Source organism: Penaeus japonicus, unplaced genomic scaffold, assembly GCF_977035675.1.
Source record: "Penaeus japonicus unplaced genomic scaffold, GWHDUDI00000001_assembly GWHDUDI00000015, whole genome shotgun sequence".
NCBI classification, from domain to species: Eukaryota; Metazoa; Arthropoda; class Malacostraca; order Decapoda; family Penaeidae; genus Penaeus; species Penaeus japonicus.
In genome coordinates this window covers 5,108,436-5,118,435 of record NW_028234417.1, presented here as the reverse complement: position 1 = coordinate 5,118,435, position 10,000 = coordinate 5,108,436, and the positions used below count along the sequence as shown (strand labels likewise).

The window sequence follows — 10,000 nt, the reverse complement described above, 5'->3', positions numbered from 1 at the left end:
GAAGGGAAGGGATAAGATGATAAATGAAGGGAATATAAAGGAAGGGAGGGGAAGGGGCGGATGGTTGAACGAGGAGGGAGACAGAGGGGGGCGGATGGGAGGAGGAGGAGAAGGAAAAGGAAGAGGAGGAGGAGGAGGAGGAGGAGGAGGGGAGGAGGAGAAGAAGGAGGAGGATAAGAATGAGGAAGAGGAGGAGGAGGAGGTGGATGAGAAGGATGATGATGATGAGAAGGAGGAGGAGGAAGAGGAAGAGGAGGAGGAGGAGGAGGAGGAGGGGGAAGTGGAAGAGGGGGGAAGGGCGTGACAAGGTGGCAGAATAAGAAAGATTTGAAGAAAAAAGGAAGGGATATGGAGGCGGGGTGGGAGTGGGGGGGTGAAAGGAGAAGAGGGTGCTAAACCCAAGGTTGGGGGAGGGAGGGGAATATGGGGGTAGGGGGAGGGTTTGGGTGAGGCAAGAGGAGGGAGGGAACGAAGAGGAGGTGAAGAAGGAGGAAGAAAAAAAAACGGAAGGAGGAGGATTAGGAAGAGGAGGAGGAAAGGGAGGGATAGGGAAGTAGGAGGAGGAGGAAAACGAGGAGAACGAAACGGAGGAAGAGGAGTAGAAATAGGAGGAGGAGGAGGAAAGGGAGGAGAAGGAGAAGAAGGAAGAGGAGGAGGAGGAAGAGGAGTAAGAATAGGAGGAGGAGGAGGAAAGGGAGGAGAAGGAGAAGAAGGAAGAGGAGGAGGAGGAAGAGGAGTAAGAATAGGAGGAGGAGGAGGAAAGGGAGGAGAAGGAGGAGAAGGAGAAGGAGGAAATAGAAAGGGAATAGGCGGTGGAGGAGGAGAAGAGGATGAAGAGGAGAAGGGGGAGGAACGAAAGGAGGAGGAGGAGGAGGAGGAGAAGAAGCAGAGGTAGAGGATAAGAGTGAGAATAATAAATGGAGAAGAAAGAGAAGGAGGAAGAGGAAGAGGAGGAGGGGAAGTAAAAGAAAAAGAAGAAGAATCGGAGGAAATAGATAATGATAAGGAAGATGAGAAGAGGGAGAAGGGGGAGGAATAGAAGGAGGAGAAGGATAAGAAGAGGAAGAAAAGGAAGAATAAAAATAAGAAGAATCAGAGGTAGATGATAAAGATGAGGCTGGAAAAGAGAAGAAGGAGAAGGAGGAGGAAGAGGAGGAGGATGTGGAGGAGGAGGAGGAGGAGGAGGTGGAGGAGGAGGAGAAAAAGAGGAAGACAAATATGAAGAGAAAGAAGATAAGGATGAGGATGAGGAAGAGGCGTAAAGGGAGAAGGAAGAGGAGGAAGAGGAGATACAGAATGGAAACTAACATCAAAATGAAATGAAAGAAGAGAAAACGGCGACACAAAACGAAATAAAAAGAAAACGACTGAAACAGAAAAATATAATCGATGATAAAGCTAGATAGATAGACAGATAAATATATGTATAAATGTACTTATACATATATACATATATATATATACATATATATATATATATATATATATATATATATATATATATATATATATATATATATATTATATATATATATGTATATACATACATATACATACATACATACATATATATATATATATATATATATATATATATATATATATATATATATATATATATATATATCCATACACACACACACATACATATATCCATGTGCATCTGTAGATAAACCGCTAAAATAAAAATAAAAAAATACACGAAAGGTTAAACCAACAAAGAAAACGAAAATGTTCCAAGCAATGTAAGAGGAAGAAAAAAAAAAGTAAAACAAGACTTTACTCAGAAATACTTTACTCAAAAAAGTGATTAAAAGTTCTGAAACTTGGCCTTATCTCTTCTTCTTTCTCAAATGCATATAAAAAAAATCTTATCAACTTCGTAATGAAGGTTAAAATGACAAAAAGAGAACTAAAAATACTTAGAGTGTAAATATCTTGCTGATATTACCGTTGGATAAGACTTGACTTGAGACGAAAGCAAAGAGGCTGAATTTATAGGGATGAAGTCATGAGAGAGAGAGAGAGAGAGAGAGAGAGAGAGAGAGAGAGAGAGAGAGAGAGAGAGAGAGAGAGAGAGAGAGAGAGAGAGAGAGAGAGAGAGAGAGAGAGAGAGAGAGAGAGAGGAGAGAGAGAGAGAGGAAGAGGGAGAGAGAGAGAGGAGGAGAAGGAGGGAGAGAGAGAGAGAGAGAGAGAGAGAGAGAGAGAGAGAGAGAGAGAGAGAGAGAGAGAAATAGAGAGAGAGAGAGGCAGAGAGAGAGAGAGAGAGAGAGAGAGAGAGAGAGAGAGAGAGAGAGAGAGAGAGAGAGAGAGAGAGAGATACAGACAGACAGAAAAAGAGAGAGATACAGACAGAAAGAGAGAGACAGACAAACACTTAATTAAAAGACAGAGAGATACAGACAGAAAAGCAGAAAAGAGAGAGAAAGAGATACAGACAGACAGACAGACAGAAAAGAGAAAGGGAGATACAGACAGAGAGGAAAAACAGAAAAAAAGGACGAATATGAAACACAGGCAAGGGAAAGCAGATGATGGAGGTAAAGGGGGAGAGGGGGAGGGAGGGGGGGGGAGAAAGGGTAAGGGGGGAGGGGGCCAAGGACTTCCTGCAATGGCGTCCGGGAATGGTTGCAACGTGCCAAGGTGCCTAAGCGTATGCATCATCTTACTCAACGACGAAGGAAGAAACAGAAATGAGAAAGAGCAAGACGTCATGCTAATGACCGGGAAGAAACATGGAAAAAAAGAAGAAGAAGAAGAAAAAGAAAAAGAGAAAATGAGAAGAAGAAATAAGTTCCTCGGGTGAAGAAAGTGACTTTGAAACGCTCGGAGGTAACAAGGCTGAAAATATTGGGGGTAGGGCCTTGATATTCACCTTTATGGGGGGGGGGGGAGAGGTCTTGGTATTTTGGGGTGGGAGGCAGGGAGTGTTGGTGGGGGGGAGGGGGGGAGGGGGGGTTGAGAGGGAGGGAGGACACTAAGGGAGAGTTGATCAAAGGGGAAACAATTATCTTTACAAAATAAAATGAGAATGAATATTTAAATAAACTTGACTACGCCCTTAAACATAGCATAGAAGACAACGATATTGCTCACTGGGTTTTGTTAATGCAGATGACGCAACTTTTGTTTAGTGATGTTTGGGAAGGTCATGGGGCAGAAACATGAGGTCTTACAGTATGGCAACTCACATGGTGATCCTGTGGCAACATAAAGCAAATGTGCCATACACAAGAACCACATGAAAAAAAAAAACATACAACATACAAGCTTAAAAAAAAACAACACACATTAATATAATACAAAAACATACATCAAACGATATTACAGAACGGAACAAATGATAAAATAGCATATTATATGAATTACACCAAAACTGTCTGCAAATATTGAATACATTTGAGCAAAGACGACAAAATACTAATCAAGTTACATAAACGCCAGCGGAAGCAGTGCAAAATTCACCCAAAGAAGCAAAGCACAAAACAAACGCAAAGTGGAGAGAAGATTGCATAAGATGACAGACATACACAGCCAGACCAGGGAGCGGCGAACAGCCAATCTAGAGATAAATAATGTAAGAGAAAGGACAGAGAGAGAGAGAGAGAGAGAGAGAGAGAGAGAGAGAGAGAGAGAGAGAGAGAGAGAGAGAGAGAGAGAGAGAGAGAGAGAGAGAGAGAGAGAGAGAGAGAGAGAGAGAGAGAGAGAGAGAGAGAGAGAGAGAGAGAGAGAGAGAGAGAGAGAAATTGAAAGAGAGAGAGAAAGAAAGAGAGAGAAAGAGAGACAGAGACAGAGAGAGAGAGAGAGAGAGAGAGAGGGAGAGAGAGAGAGAGAGAGAGAGAGAGAGAGAGAGAGAGAGAGAGAGAGAGAGAGAGAGAGAGAGAGAGAGTAAACGAGAGATAGAAATAGATGGATAGATACACATTTGATTAACTGATAGATAAATAGATAGAAGACAGAAAGAGAGATAGGGATAGTTATATAGATAGATAGAGACAGATAGACAGAGAGAAAGAGTAAACGAATGATTATAATAGATGGATAGGTACAGAGCGATTGACTGATAGGTAGATAGATAAAAAGAAAATTGAAATAAAACATGCATGTCACAGATACGGAATAGACATACAACCTTATTCAAAATAGATAATACCAAAAATGGGAGAACACATTGGCGACCAGTCCTGGTTTTGTTACCTTTGTTGCTGCTTTTTATGTCCTTATTTATAGAAAATAATGATATTCATTGTCATTCGTCATTATTTTTTTTTAATCCCTTTAGTTCATAAACACTGTCAGCATTGGCATTGTCCCTCAAGAGTGATATATATATATATATATATATATATATATATATATATATATATATATATATATATAATGAAAAAATAACAGTGATGACAAGTATTTCCTGAATCGTATTTCAACCGAAACAAATGTATAAAAACGTGAAGACTTTTTATCTGTAGCTTTCTTTTTGTTTTACTTAAGACATATGTACTATTCCAACTATGGACAATTGATATCCAGTTTCTGCCAAATGTGTAATATAAATCAATTGGAGGAAGAATAAACAATATAGTTTTAATCGGTCACCAACCCAAGAAAAGGAGGCTTTTATTATTATTTTTTTTTCCACATGGACGTAACATTCATTTTCAAGTTCGAGGGTTCTATATATATGTCAATGTCGAACAGTACGTGTTTTTGAGGTGGTGGAGGAGGTGGCGTAGGAGGAGGAGGAAGAAGAGGAACATGGGGAGAAGGAAGAATAGGAGTAGGAAAGATGTATAGATAGATACACAGATCGCTTGAGATGAATAGATAGTTAGATAGATATATAGATAGAAAGAGAGAGAGAGAGAGAGAGAGAGAGAGAGAGAGAGAGAGAGAGAGAGAGAGAGAGAGAGAGAGAGAGAGAGAGAGAGAGAGAGAGAGAGAGAGAGAGAGAGAGAGAGATAGAGTGAGAGAGAGAGAGAGAGAGAGAGAGAGAGAGAGAGAGAGAGAGAGAGAGAGAGAGAGAGAGAGAGAGAGAGAAAGAGATAGATAGATAGAGAGAGAGAGAGAGAGATAGAGAGAGAGAGAGAGAGAGAGAGAGAGAGAGAGAGAGAGAGAGAATAAACAAATCCTAAACAACGTACGCGACGCTTGAAAAGAAACATACGGTCTTTCTGGAGTCCCCAAATCAATAATAATGATAATAAATCATGGCATACTGAATAGCCTTAGACAAACAATGATTATCTACCAGCGAGTTGGGAATAATAGCTCCGGAAGGGAGGGAGGATCAACTCCAAAGGTAACTACTTCGCGCGGCGGAAGAGTCCCCCAACAGGAGGATGTCACGCGGCGCTATTCGCCCAATAACACACAAAGGAGGTTCTTTGAGGTGACGTCAGCCTGTCTATATTTTGAGACCTTTTGTCCTTGTTCGGCCGACTTTTTTCTCATTTTAAAACTTTCTTTTGATCGTGTTTGGATAGTTTTGTAAACAGTGTGTGTGTGTGTGTGTGTGTGTGTGTGTGTGTGTGTGTGTGTGTGTGTGTGTGTGTGTGTGTGTGTGTGTGTGTGTGTGTGTGTGTGTGTGTGTGTGTGTGTGTGTGTGTGTGTGTGTGTGTGTGTTTGAGAGAAATGTAGAGATATAGAGAAATTGAGGGATAAGGATTAGATGGAGATGGAGATAGAAATAAATAGAGAGACAGATAGAGATTGATTAATTGATAAATAGACAGAGAGTTAGAGAGTTAGAGAGAGAGAGAGAGAGAAAGATTGTATTCGTCTGTGTGTACGCGATCAGCAAAAGACCCCAAAAAAATATATATAATGATTGAACTGCCACTACAAATGGAAACAGAAGATGACAGAAATCACAAACGAGAACTTCAAGAAAAGAAAAAAAAGTGATAAACAGATCCACCAAAGCTAACTTGGTGGAAAAGAAATTGTGACGCAACGAGGGCGGTTGTTATTGGACATGTCTGCGAGAGGAATCATTACCATACGTAAACATAGGAAAGTATTGCATATTTGACGGAGTTCCACCATGAAAGCAAACGACCACTTTTTCCGTTTTCTTTCTCGTATTTTTTATTTTTCTATCTCGTTTTTACAATGTTTTTGATGTGTTTTTTGATTTAGTGTCTTTATCTTTCGTTTTTTTTTTTAAATCCTCTATTGTCTCTTTTCATTTCCTTTTGTCTTTCGTTCTAGCAATTCAACATGGTCTATTCCAACATTTTTTCTTTATTATTAATTGACTTTGCATTGAATATCTTCAGAAACAAACATGGTAAGATCTGACATTATATATTTAATATATTATAACATGAATTAAATAATTTTTACATATCAATTTTCCTAGAACAGTATTTTTGTCACGCTCCAAGTATAATGGTAATGATTGCGAACAAAAAATAAAAAAGTTTATATAGATATATTTAGTGAAAATGATATAGATATCTATAAAGACCTTAATGTTGACTTCTTTAGAACGATAGAAACATAAGGAGCAGTAGTAGTATTAGTAGAATGAGTAATGATGATGATGATGATGATGGTGGTGGTGATGGTGATGATGATGATGGTGGTGGTGGTGGTGATGGTGATGATGATGATGGTGGTGGTGGTGGTGATGGTGATGATGATGATGATGGTGGTGGTGGTGATGGTGATGATGATGATGATGGTAATGGTGGTTATGATGATAATGATGACGACAATGGTGATGATGATGATGATAACCAAAATAATGATATTGATATTAGTATAAGATTATCATTATTAACATAATAGTATTATTATTAACTATAATGATGCTAATAATGATAATGATAATAAAGATAATAACAATAATGATAACAATAATAATAACAATAATGCTGATAATAATTATAATGATAATAAGATAATAATAATAACAATAATGATAATAACAATAATAGTAATAACATTAATGACAATAATGCTAATGCTAATAATAATAATAATAATAATAATAATGATAATGCCAATGATGATAAAGATAATGATAATAACAGCTAACGTTAAAAAGGTGACATGAAAATGCAAGGCAAGGGGAATAATGCATGACATGAAGAAGGAGGCTGAGAAACGTGTATGTTATGTGCATGACTGGAAGAATCATGATTATTTGACTGATAATAGATGGGCGTGTGGGCGTGGGAGTGAAGGAAATCGGGAACATGAATGCATGATGCAACGTCTGGGTGCAATATGCAACATATGCTCCGGCGCATGGTCATTAGTCAGTGTCGACAGTATTGCAAATATCCCGGGAAATGCAAGATGGGATTGTCAACATAGATCTCCACGCACAAAGAATTCTAGTTGCAGCAACAGACATATACAGTAAGAATAAAACAACAACAAAAAAAAAAGAAAAAAAAGAAAAAAGAAAAAGAAAGCCAAGTCGCCAGGGATTGTGAGGGCTTTGAGGCGAGGGTGAATAAGGGTCAAAATCAATAGAACGAGAGCTTAGGCCTAAACACCTGTAATCCCTGACCACGTGGCCGCTCCACACGAAGACAGGAAAGTAAACAAACTCTACCGTGGCCTGCAGTCCGTGCCGTCCTCGTGGAGGGGTCTTGGCCTGAGCCAGACGGGCCACCTGCTGACCTACTCTACTGTGCAGGGCGGGGTAGGGCAAGGGGGGAAGGGAGAGGGGCGAGGGGCGAGGGGAGAGGGGAGAGGGGCGAGGGGGGAAGGGAGAGGGGCGAGGGGCGAGGGGGGAAGGGAGAGGGGCGAGGGGCGAGGGGGGAAGGGAGAGGGGCGAGGGGGGAAGGGAGAGGGGGAGGGGGAGGGAGGGGGAGGGAGAGGGGTGAGGGGCGAGGGGGGAAGGGAGAGGGGCGAGGGGCGAGGGGAAGGGGAGAAAGGTTGTAGGGAGGAGGATATATATGGGGAGAACGGAATAGGGAGAGGGGAGGGAGGAAGGGGAGAAGGCAAGAGAAAAGAAGGAGAAAGGGAAAGGCGAATAAGAAGGGAAAGGGAGAAGGAAAAGAGGGATGAAGGGAGAAGAGAGAGGAAAAGAGAGAGGACCGGAAAGACGAAGGAGCGGGAGAAAGGAGAGGAGAGAGAGGGGACGTGGGAGAGGGGAGAGCGGAAGAGGGAGAGAGGTAGATTGTGGGAAAGAGTATGAGGTAAAAATGAAGAGGGAGGATAGAACCAGAGGGAAGTGGGGGGGGGAGGGGGGTGAAGGGAAATGAAGATTAGGTGATGATTGGAAAGAGGAAAGAAGGTAAACTAAAGGATTGGAAATGGATTTGAAACATGAGTCGAGAGGGCGGAGGACATTTTAAAAAGGATTTACGTCAGGAACACGTGATATAAAACAAACTTGATGGCAGGGAAAGTAAAGCATGGGGTTTATCACAATAAAATGATTTAATCAGCGTAGAAAATATATATGGGGGGGGGGTAAAGGAACGAGAGACTTCAGGGACGAAGGAAAAGGGAAGGAAAAAGAAAAAAAAAATAGAGTGATAAAAGACGATCGTGGTGAGATGTTCCGAAACTATGGCTTCGGGACAAGAAATCTAAGGGAGCAGAGGAGGGTGGAGGGTGGGGAGGGGGAGGGGGGCGTGGGGGTGTGAAGAGGGGGAAGTTCAGCGCACGAAAGACTTTTCTTTGCGATAAATCACATCGCTTTGATCTTATAGATATGATTAATTAACATAGAACACTCGCGTTAAATGGTGCAACAGTTCCATTAAAGAGAAACTAAGGAAAAACGTAGGTCATTCACACAACCACAGACACACAGACACACACACACACACATAGAGACGACACTTACACACAGAGACATACATGCATACATAAATACTCAAACACACATACACCTGTGTTTATAACAGTCTTTCTATTTATCAACCTACGTAAATTGATAAATAGATGAATATATATATATATATATATATATATATATATATATATATATGTATGTATATATATATACATATATATATATATGTATGTATGTATATATATATATACATATATATACATATATATATATATATATATATATATATATATATATATACATGTGTTTTATGTCTATCTATATCTACTAAACACTGCTACAGTAATACCATCTACACTTCCCACGCTCTTTGTTTGTTGCACTCATGTCAAATAATGAAGGAATTCACCAAACAGTCGTCGTTCGTGGCTTAAAGCTCAGGAGATGTTAAAAATGAAGAGGTGAGACCTTGAGACATCCTTTCCTGACATGTAATCACACGGAGGCCTCACCAACTCACTTCTACCATTCCTTTTCCCTGCAACCTTCCAGCCATCGCAGTTGCATCAAGGACAATCAACGAGTTAATCTCAATACTTGTTCTTGTTCTCTCTTGTTTTTTTAATGTCTGACGCTAAGATTAAAGATATCATTCAGTTATTCATATCTATTGCTCTGAAGTGCGTTGTGACTGGCGAGAGCTGGTCGGTTATGGTGCAAAACGGAAAGAGGGGCGGTGACGACAGCAGGGGTGCCAACATTCATTTAGCGGGTGACAGCAGTAGCAGCCAGAGTTCAGGCCACGCCACAGTTGGTAATGTTGTTAGGCCGATACTTACAACTAGCCAAAAGAAGCTCGCATGTTTGTGTGTCTAGAGGATATAGTTGTAGGTTCATTGGACATGAGAGCGTTAAAGAAATTCTGGAATGGAAAAGATGTTAAGGTATTAATTCTCCTACAACGAAGTCAAGGGTTAGAAGTGTTTGCCAGAAGTGCGAGGGTCCGATGCTCGTGTTAGTCTCTTTACCTGTGACTCCACTTCTTGACCCGCTAATGCAACACTGCCACGTGCAGCATCAGATTCGCCTCGCACACCCGGGATGGTTAATATCTAGGTCTCCTAAATGCAAACTCCATAAAGGTCTATTTTCCATGGCCGGGCGCAGGAATGTAAACCTTTGTGGACATCTCCTACCCCCAAGACAATACTTACAGCTAGCTAAAAGTAGTACGCAAGT

The 10,000-nt window shown here is 40.7% G+C and overlaps 1 protein-coding gene across 9 annotated transcripts in view; it reads right to left on the bottom strand.

The window, feature by feature from the left end:
• Positions 1-10,000, bottom strand: part of LOC122256355 (glutamate-gated chloride channel) — a 486,058-nt gene that overhangs the window by 10,398 nt on the left and 465,660 nt on the right. For 6 of the 9 annotated variants that reach the window (XM_086544380.1, XM_086544379.1, XM_086544384.1 and 3 more), the window contains one exon: positions 9,976-10,000. This exon is cut by the window's right edge and continues 58 nt beyond it. In XM_086544380.1, coding sequence (XP_086400506.1) covers positions 9,976-10,000 — 25 coding nt within the window. Of the gene's footprint in view, positions 1-9,600; positions 9,684-9,975 lie in introns of all 9 variants that reach the window. The other 3 variants (XM_086544382.1, XM_086544385.1, XM_086544383.1) reach the window with 1 other exon arrangement.